Source organism: Gallus gallus, chromosome 1 (assembly GCF_016699485.2).
Source record: "Gallus gallus isolate bGalGal1 chromosome 1, bGalGal1.mat.broiler.GRCg7b, whole genome shotgun sequence".
NCBI classification, from domain to species: Eukaryota; Metazoa; Chordata; class Aves; order Galliformes; family Phasianidae; genus Gallus; species Gallus gallus.
The window spans coordinates 83882217-83900185 of record NC_052532.1 but is presented as its reverse complement, the minus strand read 5'-3'; the positions used below and the strand labels follow the sequence as shown (position 1 = coordinate 83900185).

The 17969-nt window shown below is 38.3% G+C and overlaps 1 protein-coding gene across 4 annotated transcripts in view; it reads right to left on the bottom strand.

Moving 5' to 3' along the window:
• Nucleotides 1-363: 363 nt before the first annotated feature.
• F5 (coagulation factor V) overlaps nucleotides 364-17969 on the bottom strand; it is a 40642-nt gene continuing 23036 nt past the window's right edge. For 2 of the 4 annotated variants that reach the window (XM_040646581.2, XM_001231900.7), the window contains 13 exons: nucleotides 14990-16883; nucleotides 13559-13724; nucleotides 12150-12386; nucleotides 11461-11671; nucleotides 10581-10760; nucleotides 8880-8996; nucleotides 8404-8475; nucleotides 7670-7761; nucleotides 6203-6358; nucleotides 5266-5410; nucleotides 4971-5119; nucleotides 2350-2532; nucleotides 364-1587 (listed from right to left, as the gene is read on the bottom strand). In XM_040646581.2, coding sequence (XP_040502515.1) covers nucleotides 1399-1587; nucleotides 2350-2532; nucleotides 4971-5119; nucleotides 5266-5410; nucleotides 6203-6358; nucleotides 7670-7761; nucleotides 8404-8475; nucleotides 8880-8996; nucleotides 10581-10760; nucleotides 11461-11671; nucleotides 12150-12386; nucleotides 13559-13724; nucleotides 14990-16883 — 3791 coding nt within the window. In that variant the 3' untranslated portion in view covers nucleotides 364-1398. Of the gene's footprint in view, nucleotides 1588-2349; nucleotides 2533-4970; nucleotides 5120-5265; nucleotides 5411-6202; nucleotides 6359-7669; nucleotides 7762-8403; nucleotides 8476-8879; nucleotides 8997-10580; nucleotides 10761-11460; nucleotides 11672-12149; nucleotides 12387-13558; nucleotides 13725-14989; nucleotides 16884-17969 lie in introns of those variants that run through there. The other 2 variants (XM_015296621.4, XM_040646589.2) reach the window with 2 other exon arrangements.

Sequence of the window (17969 nt, the reverse complement as noted above, 5' to 3'; positions counted from 1 at the left end):
GTTCTGCCAAACTTCACAAGCATTTAATATTTGTATTCTAGGGTAAACAGTGCCTCCAAAGTTAAAAAAAAAAAAAATATCTAAGCGAATACAGCTTGTGATGCAATTTAGTAGATGTATCAAATGAAAATAAATTAAGCACCATCATAAAATATTAAGTAACTAACCTTCCAAGGTGAAAGAGTTATACTGAATTAATACATAATATGAAGTGAGTTCATACTATGTCACAATTTGAAGTTAATTCTAATTAGCACTGAAATCTCCTATTCAGCAGAAAATTTTACTTCTGTGCTGGAAATTTCACTAATTATTGGCAAAGATGGAAGACTGTAAAGGCAAATATACAAATTAAAATGTTGATGCTTTTTATGCTACAGTGTTGTCTTTATTTTTAGTGAAAAATGACAACAGTTTTTAACAGTTGAAAAGAAAAATTACTTTACACTCCTGCTTTACGTCCTTGTTTTGAAACGTGCACTAAGATGCGAGGATTGAAAAACTGGATAACGCCATATGAGGCTCAAAAACTTCAAAAATTCCACACTTCTCAAGGAAACCACGTGATAAATGCAAGTTCTGCAATTAATTTGCAGGATGGAATCCAATGACACTACTGAAAGCTTAGCTAAATCTCTGCTGGAACAGATAGTTCATGGGCTGCATAGGTGTTGTCACTAAACATAGCCATCCTGTAAGAAATGCACGTATACTTCCCTTCTCATTTTTAGGCAATAGATATTGCTGGCTATCTAGTCTCTGACTATTGCTGCCCTTGCCTGGGTACCGAAGATAAAATGTTATCTAAAATCCATAGCATTTCCAGTGTGTAAGAACCAAATCAATGATGTGAACCCCCATTCTCAAAGAAGAGAGGATACATATGCCTTGATGCTGGTATGCTTTCTACCTTTGTCAGAGAGTAGATGAAAGATGTGGAGGCGAGCTCAACCTCTACCATAATTTCTTATTGAGGCACTGCTGGAATGCAGCACAACAGCTCCATGTGTGTCTGCACTGGTTTTCCCTCTCAGTCCTACACATGAAGAACGTCCACCTGTAGCTTCCTGCTATTCCTCTCTGCTACAGAAGTATTGCAGATATTTAAATATGTAAAATTAAGTACAAAGTAAGACAGTCTACTTGTTAAGATGAAGAAGCAATATATAAAACAGAAAGGACTGCTATTTATTTCCAGAGAAAAGATGCTTCTTTCTGCAGTGTGTATTTATAGGAATGGAATGCCTGCCAAAGAGCTTTCTCTCAATTCTTGTTAGTAACACATTAGGTCCTTTGATGAAGCACACATCTAAACTATTGAGTACGATTGCTGTAAGAGTTTGGGTTTTGTTTGTTTGTTTGTTTAAGAAGTTGCTCTGTGTGATGATTGCAGAAAGGTTAAGAGCTCCCAGACTTCTCTGTTCTTTTTGCAGTCAGATCCCCACCAAAATCACAGCCAAAAAGTTCCACCCGAAGGGCAATACCATTATACCATGTTTTTGGAACAATGCGGATAAACCTGGACAGGATAGGTGGGTTGAAGAAATGCTTGACGTGCCCCCTGCTGTCTTCATTACCAGAGAAAACCTGCAAATACGGAATATGCTATTAGGTAAAAGGCAGGACTTTAAAATAAGCTCATTTCGTTTTCTTTTTAAAATGGTTCTAAGCCATTGCATCAACTGCCCAGAGCAGATGGACAAGCTCGATGCTGATTTTATGCAAAAAGCAGTTTCCTCTTGAAATGCTGGGTTGATGCTATTTCAGGCCATCAGCATCTGAACCACCTCTGTGCCCATTCACATCACAAAAGGTTCCATCCTAATTTGAATGGATTACAAAACCAAACTTCCCGTATTTTATCTCCACCTGCCCTCGTGGGCCAGGTTGGTGTAATGTGATATGGGTAATAATATAAAGTATTTCACCAGCCCTTGGCCACCCAGAGCTCTCCAGCTCCGTTACACATAACTGCTCATTGATTTAAATCATACAGTAAAGGCAAAAATAAAATAAAGCTTGAAAGAGGCTCTTGAAAATCCTTCGTTCATCAAGATTAAATGGCATTGTGCATTCAAATGAAATGTCCTTCTTTACAAATAACATCAGTTCCTTTTATCACAAACTTGACTGCATTCCCTACGGATTTGGCGTTCTTCCCTTTTATTACTGTAAAGTACTGTGAAAAATCAGACCGATATTGTGACATTATCTCAGTAACCCCAGCTCCCTAACATTTTAAAGTCCTGAGAGAGTATCTTTTTGGCCAAGTGCTCTGCCTTTGGGCCCTTACTGTGCTCAGAATCTGAAATAATGCAATGACAGAGTTGTCTGAGCTGAAGATGATACCTTTGCCACTGAGCTTGAATCCTCTGTATAGGATTTCCACTCCGAGCCTTGGTTGCTGTAGAGAATAACATAGGTTTTCACAAAGTTTTCGGTTGTTACAGACTTGACCCCCTGCGTAGCAATAGCAGTTATCTTCTTAATTGTGAGGAGATCAATTTGCAGCCACTGTTGGTTGTTGTTTGACTGTAATTGATAAAACGGTTACCTGTTAGAAAACATGTATATCTCTTTATTTGCTTAAGTGAAAATTCCTCTTGAAGGACACAAGGCCTGCTCTGAAGGTAATGCCTCCTATGTTATTATGTTGGGCCAGGACGTCAAAGGCAGATGGTGCTGGTATGGCAGCAGAGGCTGAACCTTCCCACCAATATTCCATTACACGTTATTGCTGTGTGACATATGGCAGCAGAGGGGCAGTCTGACAATCTGATGTCTGTCTGACAATGTCTGATGTGGAAGTGGAGATGAAGCAAAGGCATGAAACTGAATTCTCCCATTTGGAAAGTGACATTGGATCACCTCTGCTGGTGCAGATTTTTACCAGTGTGGCATGCAGTTCATTGCTGGTGAAAATGCACAGCTAATGGCGGTGACTACACTGAAAAATATTGTTTTGTAGCTGAGAATTTTCTCTGTCAAATAGTGTTATTGTGATCTTTGTATGGGAATAAATAGGATGCATTACTTTCAGAGCAGCCAATGTAGTTAAGATCGTATCAAAACTGCAAAGAGGAAAAGAATAGTAAAGCTAAAACAGAAGTCATAAGCACTTTTTGTGGCCACTACAATTCAATTCTTCATTGCAGGTGGTGTATTTGGTATCTTAAGATTTTCACACTATTTTCAATACCTATAGAAAAATAACTATTAGGTTTATATGGCAAGGTATTTGCTTTTATAGGTTTATATATTTGGTTTATATATTTGGTAACGTGGGAACTGCAGGCAGGTGAGATGAGACCAGGAGCTGCCTGCTTCATGTTGGATAGAGCCAATTCCAGATGGACCCACTGCTGGCCAAAGCAAAGCCAATGAGCAGTGCTGCTTGTTTATTTGATACCACATTTAGGAAAGGATAAAAAACATGCAGCAGCTATGAAAGAGGAAGATAAGAAAAATGTGAGAAACAACTTTGCAGATACAAAGGTCAGTGGAGAGGAGAAAATTCCACTGCAGCCCATGGAGAAGACCATGGAGAAGACCATGGAGAAGACCATGGAGAAGACCATGGAGAAGACCATGGAGAAGACCATGGAGAAGACCATGGAGAAGACCATGGAGAAGACCATGGAGAAGACCATGGAGAAGACCATGGAGAAGACCATGGAGAAGACCATGGAGAAGACCATGGAGAAGACCATGGAGAAGACGGCTGTCCCCTGCAGTGCATCATGTGCCATGTCAGAGCAGATACTCACACTGCAGCAGGTGGACATCTCCCTAGAGAAAAAGCAGCCCAAGGACAGCCTACTCATGAGCAAGCTCCTGGCAGGAACTGCAGCCCACGGAGAGGTGCCCACACTGGAGCACATTGCCTGACAGGAACTAAAGCTTGCAGCAAACCTACATTGGAGCAGTTTACTCCCGAAGGACTGCACCTTGTGTAAAGTATCCATGCTGGAGCAGAGGAAGAAATAGCAAAGAGAAAGCCAGTGCACTGACCACAGCTCCCAGTTACCAAGTGCCACTTGGCAAGGAGGGGGCAGGAGAGTCAGAAGTGAAGCTGAGCCTCGGAAGAAGTGGGGGGGAAAGGTGTTTTTAGCTTGTTGTTGTTCTTACTGTCCTACCCTGTAATGAGTTAGTAATAAATTAAATAAAGCTTCCCAAAGGCAAGTGTTTTTGCCTTGTGACAGTAACTGGTGAACAATCTCCCTGCCCTTATCACAATCCATGAGTTTTTTCATAGCTTTTTTCTCCTCTCATACTGCTGAGGAGGGGAAGCAAGAGAGTGACTTGGTGGGAACCAGGCATAAAGCCAAAGTCAACCCACCACAATAATATAGATCTCCAATGTTAAAAATGCAATATTTAATATTAACATCAAATGTTTATATAAAACAGTAGCTTCCAACAAATTTCAAAGTACTTTGTACATAATACTGTTACCAAACACTTCTAGCAAATGCTTGCCTCCAGCAACTCTGAAGGTGCCTCATAAATAAATGCAGCTCCATTTTGCAGATGCAATTCACCTGCCCCACTGCAGGTCCTCCAGTAGAATAGGGTCAGAATGAACCACAAAATCTGCAGCCGCAGATCCATTATGCTGTACTGCCTATCAGCCAGTCCAGGAAGGGTTTCTTTAGCCCCATGGAGCCAAATATTCAAACTCGTATTCATTTCGTGAAATTAAGAGAGAGATTTCCGCAGGGAAGTGCTGCAGGCTGTAGATCAGATGGCACCATCCATCTATCCAAAATACGATTTCACTGCTGTTGCCAAAAGTTTAACAAGTTTTCTAGTGAGAGTTGAATGGGCTTCTTCTGACAAGATTGTTAAAAAGTTGTGAGGTAACCTATCAAGTTTGGCACTGGGCACAGTGTGCAGAAAGCAGAAGAGCACAGAGTACAAATTTATTAGCAGCAACTGTCCTGCTCTTGTCCCTCTTTTTCACTTGTTACCTTGGCTCGCCAGGCATTTATCTTTCCTTTCTGATTGATACGGGCAAGGGAAGGCTCCCAGGTGCTAAACCAGGATGTCTTAACAGATGAGGCTGTTATCTGAGTATTCTTGATCTCTCCATTTTCCATTCCAAGTGGCAAAGAGCAAGCTGTTAAAAGAAGTGCCATGTTCAACCAATTAGCCATAGTCCAAGTGACAAAGCTGGAAAGGAGAACACTCACAATTTTTGCTTCATTTGACATAAAAGTTCAAAAATTGTCAGAAAGGAAGCACCAGCACATGAATCATTCTTACCATCTACTTCACAGCCAAGGAGCTCCATGCGAAGAGTAGGTTCGTTGTAGGCCTGTTTTGGGTAGACTCTGATATATCTTGCAATTATAGGGGGATCAATGATGTTCTCTTTTATACCATAGGCATCAGAATTACCTTCAAAAATCTATTTAAAAAAAATACCCACGTATAGTTAATATGATGCAAACACAAGCTTGGATGCTGAAAGCCTGATCTGTTATTGAAGTCTTTTATGCAATTAGCCCTATCCACCATGATGGAGCATCTTATGTTGCAGGGCAACATGTATTATTTCATGGTCCCATCTTAGCACATTTAGAAGCATCTAAAGGCTTCAGTTCAAATAAGCAATCCATTGCGATGCACTATATAAAACTGTTGGAAAAGAGGCAAAAGGAGAGGTAAGAGAAAGTTCTTTGATTTGGGAGTCCTACCACAGAAAGCTGTATTTGGCAGGGCTGGAGTGTTTGGGTATAAAAGGAGCTTCTTGTGGGGTATGGCCAAACTTGTTACACGTGCCTACTACAGGCAATTCAGATAGTTTAACATTCAATTGTTGTGACAGGAGGAAGGAAGAAAAAGGAAGAGACATCTGGTTCCAAATGAACTAAAAGTTACACCCTATTTCATCTTCCTGCTTGTTTCAAAAAGTCGATGTGGGCTTAGGAAATAAAAGTAGGAAGAGATGCTTGTGAGGAAGCCAGACTCTACAGAAAAAGTCACAGGGACAATCTAAATCCCAGTCTAGCAGGTTTATCTTACAATTTGCCTTCTGGTCTGAATTTGATTGGTAAATGCTCTTTGAGGTTTCAAGCTGTATTATTAAAGTCTCTGAAGACCATCAATTCTTCCATTATCTCTAACATAAAGTTATCAACTCACTGTATCATCTAATGAGGTTACCTAGGCCGTTGCAATCCCTACTGTATGCACAAACCTTTTCTGCTGGCGAGCTGTCTCCTCTGAAAGTGTTCCACTTTCGTTTGTCTGTGCTGTAAACAATAAAGAACTTCTGGACATAGAAGGACTTTAAAAAATGCTTGGCACCCTGCGTCTGTATTCCAGTTAATAGAACTTGTCTTTGAAAGTCCACCTAGGAACAGAAAAATGAGTGTTTATAAAGTCAGAACTGCACACTGATATAAGTTGCATTTTTTGGCATCTACACAGTAGTTTTGAGCTCTGCATTTTGGTACCCACAATATAACACCCTCAGGAGGAATACAAGCAGTATTATACAAGCCGGAGTCCAAATGAATGCTGTCTCTAATTTCATGTGTATTTACTTCATAGGTCATTTTACCAGTGTTCACCAGAACACTACAAAGGCACTTAAAAAATATCTGTGTCTGTGCTAGGCAAAAGTGCTCTCTCTATTTTGCAGATAGGCAAAAGTAGTATAGAGAAATCCAAGGCTCACATTTTCATAAGCTGCCCCTTGTTTTGGATATCCAGGCTGAAAAAAGGGACATTTTATTCTGAAGAGATGGAAAGCCACCCCATTTCCTCTGATATTGGATCCAAACACTTAGCACATAAGAACAAATTAGCAAGATGCTCCTATCAGCAGTCGAACTGATTCTCTGGGATATGCCCTCCATCCACACCTTTGCACGATCTCTTGCAATAACCTCAGCTTCTCATTACTATAGCCTTTATCAAATTCTTTCCCTTCTCAACATTTTTTACAGTTCCCCTACTTCACCTCCACTAACTTGCTAGCATGTCAAATGTTAACAAGCCAACAGCTTGTTAACGGCTATCTGTTGAACTTACACTGCAACACTAGTTTGAGTTTCTCTCTTCCCTCAACTGGTCACTTTCATGAGATTTTAAAGAAATAATAGATATGGGTTTACCTGGTGCAAAAGTCATTGGATAGAAGGAAGAACATGGAAATGAGGCACGTAAAGAGTACAGTGCTTGAACCCATAATTACATAAGCTTCAGTTGCCTGTGATATGTCAGCTGAACATAGAAGGAACCAATAAAAATAAATATTCTCCAAAACTATCTGAAGTAATACTTGAGAGTATTACACTTTAAATGGTCACCCAACAAATGTACATAAAAATAAATTTATACTGTTAAGTAGACAGATAAAGAAAGAGGTAGAGGAGAGAGTGACTTCATTTGCCTACAGAATGGTTTCAGTCTAAATTGTAAGGGTGACTGTTGAGCCACTGAGCTTCAATGGCACTACAGACTGGGTTAACTTCAGGAGAGGTAGGCAACTTGTGGCATCTCTAAACAAAGTTACTGCGTCTTCTCTGTTTTCCCCAGTGGTTTTCTCTGCAAGAACAAGAGCAGCTTGATTTTCTAATATGAGCTGCAAAAAATCACAACATAGGATTGTATGGTCATGTCCAGACTTAATGGTGGCCAAGCACATATTGTACGATACCTGAATCCAAGGGAGATCATCTGTCATTGTTGTACTCCAAGCATTGTATGTTCCAGAATTGTTTAATCGGGCTAGCTTAGGTTCCCAGTAGTCTACAGAATAAAATATGAATAAAGAATTTAAAGAAATACGCTTAAAACATGGACTACTTTGGCTCCTTTGTGATCTGTCTTGGTGAGAAAAAAAAGAAAGGAAAAAAAGGTTGTTTGTGCAACCTATGTACACCCTCACTTGCTACTGTCTATGTAGAATCCGAACAATTTCTCTAGAAAATGATACTGTTTTCATATCAAAAATTAACTTGGTAAAGCAAAAACTGTCATCATTCTGGATGCCATTTCCCAAATCTTTCATTACAGATGCACTTTGACAGCTCATATCACATGCAAATTCCAAAAGTTTTTTGAACACTTCATGTTGATTTTCAAACAGGGAACCCAGAGGATAAAAAGATGAAGTTATATTTGTTCCAGGTCATGCAGCAGGCCATTGACAGAGGTCTGCTTGACTCTCAGGCTTATGGTGCTGATAGAAGATCCATGACAGTGTTTGAATTCAGTGATGACGGCTATCTAGTTCATGTCAGTCTGTGCAGAACTGGAGAGCTTTTTAATCTGACAGATGATTCATTACTGAACTTGTTAGATGTAAAAATAAAATAAAATAAAAGGAACTGCAGCACTTTGCTGGTGACATTCAGTATTGTGCTCAGATCTTTTCAACTATTAACTCACCTATATGATGTGAAGCATTGATTTGTGAATCAAGTATAACTCCACTTGCCATACCCATTGGAATCCTGCACCCTGGGAAAAGCACAGTAAGTTTGTTGTTAAAAGGAAGGTCTAACTCCAATATATATCCTGATGGAATGTTCTAAGACAGCATTGCTCAGAGCAATTCTGAATAATACTGTAACTTCACCACTCTTTTCCCAGAGAAGGACAAGTAAATCTCTGCGGTTTCTTTCAATCAATTAATCTAATGGGCACTGTGAGAAAAACAACAAATTCAAAGCTAGTATGCTAAAGGCTGAACATTTTCACTTTTAGAATCAATTTACAGTAATCACTCCACCCCCTTGAAAGCACAGTTTGATCTTTTGCAGTGCAATCTCCCAAACTTATTTTCAGTGACCCTGAAAGGACAGAGATGACTTTATAGCTTTATAGCTTGATTCCCCTAGCCAAAAAATACCTTAATTCAGTACCTTTCTCCAGAACCAAATAGGATGCCTGCATTCCTGCTTGCTGATATTCCCCCACTTCAGTGTCTAAAAGCCACCAGCCAGGTCTCTGTGGTTTCATTTCAACTGTCTGAAATGAGCCTTGAAAAGATGGAAGGAAAAAAAAAACATATCAGAAGTGTTAGCATTATCATAAGGTTGACGTTAGTGAGGCTGCATGTTAAACCAGAGATCATACTATGGCTTGATTCAGAAAAATTTCTCTCTGCTAAACATAGCAGAGAAAGCAGAACTAACACCACTGTGCTAATCTTTTTTTTTTTTTTCTTTTTTCTTTTTCCTTAACAAGCAAGTTCAGTCTGGAGACAGAATTAAGAGAGCGCATCAAAACCTAGCCTTTCCTGCTGTTGCAAGCTACAAAACTGTGGATGACTGTTTGTAACAACAGATGTCTGCACATGGCAGATAGTGCTGATCCATGTAATGAACAACACCAAGGTTATTACATAATGTAGGGGTGTTGATTCTGTGCTGCTGATTGCGGTCCTTACTTCTGCTTCCCCAATTTGTTCAAGTAATTTACAGGATGGATGTAAAGAAAAGAAAACTAGATGAAGGACACTGACATGTGCGGGCCCTTTCTTCACTTCTTGCATACCTCAAGGATGCCAAGGATTGAGTAGGAATCAGACCTTTTAGCCTGTTGGCATGATTTTTTTTTAAATTATTTTTAAGAAAACACAGTAAATGCTTCATTGCTTTTCTTATGTTTCTAGTTAGTGCAGACACGACAATTCTGGTTCTCATTTAAACAAAAACACAGAGATGTCATGGTGAAAAATATTACCTTAAAAGGCTTAAATTGTGAACAAATCATCTAATGTTCACTGAAATAACATTATATCATTCCAAACCAATCCCATTATTTTGATCGTTTCCTTTATTATTTTTATTTTAAACATGCATAGCTGTCAACGCAGCCTTTGTAAGTGCTGTTATTGCACACTCACAATGCTGACAGTGATGGGCAAAGGAGTACCTTCAGTTTGTTTAATTGCTCTATGAATGTAAGCATTCTCCTAGGGCAGACATTCTGTTTTTTTCTGCATCATACTCACTTTACATTGTAAAAATAAATGCTCACAAGCCAGATACCAATAGTAATTCCCAGCAAACACTGATGGGACTTCCAGTGGTGCTGAAGTCTGGGAACGTATGAACTGGACAGCTGTGTTATTGTACATTCTTAATTTCATGAGGAATTTGTGACAGACACTACTCTATGGAATTCCTTTACTTTCTTTACTGTTGAGCACTTTACAAAGCCAAAGCCAATCTATGACCTACTTTGTAGAAAGAAAAGGAAAGATACAAAGGAGAGAAACCCACTCAGTAGTCACATACCTAGTGAATGGCAAGAAAATGCAAATAGAAGGTAGTACTATGGACCATACTAATATTCATTTTTCATATACATCTCTACTCATCTGAGAGGAAGACATTTGCCCAAACACATATGTTTTGTCCATAACTTTACGCATATTTCTCATGTCTTCATTTCTAACCTTCCAAAATGTTAAGTGAGGTGCAAATAATGAGTTTCTGACCACTGTTGGCAACTGAACCGTTAGCGCCCTCAAATTCTTTCTCCCTGTGCCCAAAGCCAACTTCTGTTCACATTTTCATTGGTACTAACTGACCCTTAGAACTTATTCTGATACTTACCTGGAAGGAGTGTGTATGTACCAAGCTGATACTTTGCCTCTAGCTGTTCTATGAATGTCTGTCCATGAAAATGAACAACATGAATGTCTTTTGGCACTCCCATATTAAGCAAATGCCATCGGACGAGTTCACCTTCATACATCCTTAGGCCTTGCAAATTGTTGGTAATACCATTAATGGCTGAAAAAAAACATTGCTGGAATGGTTAACGTTTCACAAAACAGATCTTCAAAAATGTGAGAAAGTAGTTATTAAAATAAGTCAAATATTTAATGAATTATTTATTGAAATACTTAATATACTCGGGAAAAACATCACTTTTCCCAATCTAAAGTGCTGCACACTACAATCTACGTACCACCAATTATTTCAAAGACAACAAAAGATTACCTCTCAACACTTAGCCGCTTACTCCACTCAACATAAATAAAATCTCTGTATCCACACAGAAGTACACGAAGTCCTAGAACTGCTTAAAATTCTTTCAATAGAACTAGTTTATTTGCCAAATTATTACTGTATTTTTACATTTCTTGCAAAAAGATTCACTTTCACAGAGTATCAACCTCTGACTGGAAAGAGTGGTTAGATTTTTTTTTTTGTATGTTTTTTTTTGTTTGTTTGTTTAAATTGAAAAGCCTTTTTAAAGCTTCAGGTCAATATCCTTTCTGCATTTTAATAACAATTTTCCAGTCAATGCTAATCTTTTCTTATAAAACTATGACTATTATGGGTAAAATGGAGAACAGCAACAGCAAAATAACATTCACACAACTAATGTGCAGGATTTACGTTTGTTCACAAGCACAGTGAACTGAGATAACTCCCTCAGCACCTTTCCCTCTATCCCAATAAGTACTTGAGAAAAGGAAATAAGTACCATAGAATTTGTGGCATTGTTGCATTTCTTGGGTCTTCTCAGTACAAGGCTTTCTAGAGCGTTTGTCGAAGTACCAACTTTTTTCTTCATCAAAGACCATAAAAAGCAAGAAGAAGTCTCGAGTGTTTGTTCTGTTGTTGTCTGATGCACTGAAGGTTCCTTTTTCACAGATCAGTATTGGCCCAATCAAACCCGAGTGCGTATCTTTCTCCTACAAGGTAGTAAACCTTTATTAAACGTAAGAATAGATTTCCTAAAAGATGTCAAAAACATTCTATGGAAATGCATAAGGTCCTAAAAATGTAACAGAAGAGTCCTGAAATTTCCAGTAATCCATGCCTTTAGTTGCCTCAATCTACTAGTGTTTCCTATTCTAAATTAATCAACAGTTTATTCTCTCTTTTATCTGAATATAAGAGATTAAATTTCACATGGGAACATCACACCCAAAAGTCAGGACAGCTATCTAAAAAGTGTTCAACACCTTACATTTCCACATCTGTACAATAACGTCATTTGGAGATATCCAAAAATCTGACTCAGTGTGCTCCTGGACAACCTGCTCTAGTTGATCCTACCACAGTAGGCAAGGGGAGATTGGACTAGATAATATCAAGAGATCCCTCTACATCTCTACGATTATGTGATAAATTACAGCAATACTATCACTTCTACTTTGATTTCCTTACCAGATTTACATCGGAGTAGTAGACCCAGGAACGACAAGCTGCTCCTGGCTGTAGTGGTCCTGATCGCCTGTTTGCATACCATACATATATATAGCTGCTATTTGGCTGAACTTTATCATCTTCCTTAAACCAATCACTAGACTCATCATCATAAATGCTTCCCTCAGAGGACTTTTCATAAAAAAGTCCATGGGCATGAAGGGAATATGGTCTAGATGCCAGATTCTTAAAATGAACCTAGAAAAAGAAGAAAAAAATCTGTTGAGCAATTTTGGGCCTAAACTAAAGGTCCTGTGTAATACCTCCTAATAACCTCAAACCAGGGTCAACATTTGTATAATGACCACAGGCCACACTGTCAACAGCAAAGCTGGTAAGGATGGCTTTTCAGACCTCAATGCAGTGTCATATTCTTCGATGCAGGTTGATAATTAAATATTACGAAGCTTGAGACCATCTCCCTGTCTTCTACTGAGTCCAGGCTCCTGCTGCTCCTCTTCACTCCTGGGAATGCTTATTTACAGCAAGCAGTGAGATACAGAGCTTCTACTTATGTTCAGCTGCATGGTCACAATAAAGGGATAAGATCAGCAAACAGTAACATTAGATCTCTGCATATGTCAGTCACTCTTGTCCCAGATAAGCACAAGGACAGGGAGATTCCATATTTACCTCCTTTAAAAGATGACGCTTGCAAGGAGGAAAGAGTCTATTTTAGCTTGCATTTTTAACATAGCTCAGTGTGTTTCTATTGTACATCATGCACAGAAATAAGCAGAAAGGTGTGAGATCTACTCTATGTAGTCCATGCTTGTGTGTTGCAAGATAGATGGAAAAGGGTGAGGAAAGCAGGGCAGCTCTGCATCAGCATGCTTCCTAATGGAAATATACTACTGGGTAAACAGAGATATAGCTCATTTTCATTCTTGTTTGTCTTACAACTAACCAACCCACTCAGAGGAAAAGTTTTCAGAAGAAAATACAGGTTTTGAACATATATATTTGTATATTTTCATATTGAATACAAATTCTCTCAATTCTTATTTTTAAAAATAATATGATCCATTTTCACATGAAAAGTAATACTTTCAGTGCAGTTTGGGTTTAAGAAAACTTTTTAATGCTAAACATAAATCTAATTTTTTAAATTGATATTTAATGGTGAGAAATACAAGAAAAACAGAAGTGAATTTACTGTGAATAAGAGAGAAAAAGACCATCTTACTCCTTCAATGAAACAACACATCACTGTGCTCTTTCATCCACTGTGCAACTTCTAGCTCTGAAAAATGTGTTTCCTCTATCATCTTTTAAAATCTGTGGCATTTTTAGACCCATTCTATGTCACACTGTAAGATTACCATAAAAATCCTATCTTGTACACATATCAAAAAAAAACAGTGACTTACCAGGATTACATCATTCACTTCAGCCCGGATAACCGGTCCCAGGATGCCAAGATGTTCTTCATATTCGCCTTCATCCTGAACAGTCGTAAAGGTACTGTCTGTGTACCTTTGAAAAATCACCTTTTTTGTGCTGCCATCTTTACAGATTTTGTCATACATCATCGTACTGAAAGGAAACCCCCAAAAGAAAACACAGAGTGAATTGGAAATAGCTTTGATGAAGTCTAGTACTCACACAACAGAAACATTTCAGAACGTAAAGAATAAACACAGAAATGGTTCTCAGAATCATCTGACACAACTTACATTGTTTAAAAACTTCTAGTTCTACAGTTTGGGAGACCCTTCAAATACTTGGCCATTTGTCACTGACAAAAACTACAACTAGTCTCTAGAAACAGAGATGGTGAGAACAAATTAGCTCTTAAGCACTTGAAGCATTATTTAGATTTTAAATAGAAGCACTAGGACTTCATTCAAATAAAGTCAGCCTGAAAAGTTAAGATATTTCAGAGCTGAATTTTCTGTAGTGACAGATGAGAATGTAAGTTATGGTTGTTGTCTTCATTTCAAATGTCACAAAGTTCAGCCTTTGGATGAAAAATGACTGGGAATTCTACACACTGTAGCATAAGTAGTGACTTTAATTTGGTTGAATCAAGACAATAAATTTTTAGTATGGAGTCTCTCACAAGTCACAGATTTTTCTTTTTGGTTGTAGCATAGAGACGCTGTCAAAAAAAAAACAACAAAAATCAATGTAAGGGTTTTGTCATTTTGTGATTTGTCTGAACACTGGGAACAACACTGCAATAATTAATCCAGCTGTATTTTCACTTGAAACGTAAGGCATTCTCCATCACCTGTATGATTAGGCACTTTGCATTTATTTTTCATTGCTACGGTCTCATCAGTGTTTTTATAATAGAGAACTGAAACACCAGAACCACTTCTTCTTAGTGCTAGAAACGGTGCCATTTCATACTATGGAAGGCACATTAAAAGGCACAACCTTTCTGTATTTGATCGGGCACATCATTTAATACCTGGGAACCCTTATACAGAGAGGTTTCTTTATCCAGTCTCTACTACAGAATCTAAGAACTCAAGGAGGATGTAAAACAGGTCACTCAAATGCAACAAAGCTAACTGGAAGTTAATGACAGAGGTTTTTTTCCACCACTGTTTTAAAGACTGTTTTTTAGTGAGACTACAAATGATTAGTTTTTTTTCTCTGAAGTGCTCTTAGTTGCATTATTCCTACTTATTCTATGGGGTTTCTAGCCTCTCATGGAAAATTCTTAGAGTCCTGTAACTGAAATGTCAAAATCACACCGCAGGTTACAGATGCTCTTCAATTCATCAGCATGCAAATCAACACTTGGTTAGTGTCAATAATGTGCAAAATGAAAGTAAAGGATTTAGCCAAACCTTTTTTTAAGTCCTGCATAGTTCCAGCAGACTTCCTTAGCTGCAATGTAGTATCTCCTCTCATTCCCTCTGCTACGCAGGTAATGTTCAGCAATGTTGTCTGGGTTACGCTGTTCATTGACATTTAGTTTTGGGTCTGTCATGTATGGATCATCAAAGCTCACATAATAGTATTCATATTCATCACCTGATGTATCCTCAGTGTAATATTCTCCTGAAGTGTATTCATAGTTTCCATTTTCATGAGGAAGCCCAATGACAATGGATGGCTTCAGCTGTTGTGTATAACCTGGCAGTTCTCTGTGGCTGGACTTACTGGGTGACTCTGTGGTATTGCAACACGGCAGTGATTCATGGTTGGCCCCACCTGGAAACAATGTGCGGCCAAACTCTTCAGTAGGTTTGGCGAATTTCTGGGGCTTTTTACTCCTTGGGTTCAAAAATTGAGTAGTTTTTGGATATTCCTTTTTTTTCCTTCGGATCTTGACAAAGGTTCCAGATATACTCAAAGTATCATTCTTGTTCCCTTCCTTTCTTTTCAGAGGTGAGCGCATATGGTTGCCTTTATGTTTTTCTCCCATTAGATGTGAGAATTCTCCATCCTTCTTCTTATGCTTCTTATTTAGGAATATTGTACCATTCCTGCCTCCATAATTCAACTTACCACTAACAGATTTGTCTAAGTTTGCCTCCAGTCTCTGAATCCCCTTTGCAGACACCAAATTCCATTCTTCATCTGTCATTTTAGATGAGTACTTCACAGCCCTGGGCAATGATGCTTCCAGAAAGTTCTTCACTAATGCAGGGCTTGAATTGGGTCTTATGTTGCCCAATGTTTGATCTAAAGAAAATGAATCTGATTGTTTATCTTTGGATAGCTCAAGTTGAGAGAGGCGGGATGTATTAGACTCATTTTCTTCTACAGTGGCTTCCAATTCAAGTGTCAAATTACCTGCATGCATGGCATTGCCCTCCTTTGTTTCTTCCTCTTCCAGATCATCATCATAGTCACTTGGATGCTGGCCAGCTCCCACTGTGGCTGTGCTGGATGTGTTCTCTGTATGCTGCATGGAATTAGGTGCATTTGTCTTGTCAGAAAATGAGCCATTTTTATTTCTTACATGATCTAGAAGGGCTTTCATCTTTTGGACTGCATAAAATTTAACAGCTAATGGGCTTCGCTTTTTCCTTTTACTATTAATGCTGTTATTTCTTTTCCCTGCACTTTCTTCTTGATGTTCTTCAGTAAAAAAATTACTGTCTTTTCTATCAGTCAGAGGCTCTTCTGCATCTTTCACGTGGGCTTCTCCATTGCTCAGCAAGTGCTCACCTCCAGACATATTACTGTGATCTACTGCATAATCGCTTTGGCTTCTATTCTCAAAAACTAAGTCAGGCTTTCCATCGCTTGCACTAGCTAAAAGTAAGTACTCTTCTGCTGTGACTGATGTATAATTTGACTGGAATGTTTCAGTCTCAACTTGGAGAGGAGGAGCAATACGAGTTTCTAAGAACTCTGTCAATTTACTACCATTGGTAACTGTCAGATCTGAGTCAATAGCCAACTTAGAACTTGCAGTATCAATGTCTCCATCCTGTCCCCAGGCCATTGCTGTAAGGTTTTGAGTTTCTTCAGTTTCTCCTGTATTTCTTAAACTTCGGATGGAGTAAAAAGAAGCCAGCAGATCCTGATATTCTGAATCATCGTCCTCTGCTTCTTCTTCCACATCTTCTTCAACTGAGGTGGAAAGAGCCTTTTTGTCAGTCTTGGTGTTTGTGAAATCCACAACATCAAACAAGTTATCATCCTCATAGTCACATCTGACATCTCTGAATCTCAGTCTCATGCCATAACTCATCTCTGTGGCACCCCAGGATGCTAAAAGCCAAGTGCCTGCAAACAAAATAAAAATATTTTACCTATATGCAGTATTGTGGGAGTGAATGCTACCTATCACGTAAACAGTGAGGGAAAATTGCTGTTTTTTTTTCTACAGCATCCGCTATAGAAGAGTGTTAATCCTCAGTTGAGTTTCCTATGAGCTACACTGCAATGAAAAATAATTAATACTTGTAAATAAATAGGAGCCCATATAAATAAACAAATAAATAAGAACTGGAGATCTTCTCAAAAGATTAAGGCATACGTGGGACATGAGTGAAAACATATCCCATGAAAAAGATCAATATGAAAAAGGAAGAAAAATGATATGGAAGATCCTATATTTAGAGCTGGACCTAAGATTCTGATTTTTTGAGATTAAGTATTAATTTTTATCAGTCTTTGGTATTATATTAATTGCCACACACATAAAGATTCTAAACAAAGCAATTTGTGATACAATGTAGACGAATCTTTGACAAATATGGTATTTTAAAAGCTTTTGAATGCATAGAGGATGATAGTTAATAGAATAATAAAGTAATTTGAGTTTCTAATCTGTACACAAACATCAAGCTGCCAGCCTCAGCATCCAAATGACTAGGTTTTGGAGGAATTACCAGAACTTTCAAATTAGTAGATGAAGTTTTCCATTTGAAACTAGGATCTGTAGAGAATGAAGTATAATCTGATTACTTAAATGGCATCAAGTTCTTCGCTTGTTGTATACTTGCTTTTGGAACTAGCAGAAGTGACAGAATACAGAAAGACAGTCTGAAAACGGCAAACTTTTAAGTAAAAGATCACTTTTTTTTTTTTTAATCAGTGTTTAAAGCAACCTGCATAGTTTCCCCTATTTCTAACAGCAATAAATTTACAAGACCTAGATGGTAAAAACAAATTGCATACCACAACCAAGCAGAAATTCAATTTCCTTTAATGTATATTTTTAGCTGATAAGGTCTTGAGGCTGCAAGATCATCAAAAAGCCAGCTTGGAGGACAAAAAAATCAGTTATCCAAATATATTAAAAAAATCTAAAAAAAAAACCCCCAAAACCAAAAAACACAATCAAAAAGCTTCCTGATATTTAAACAG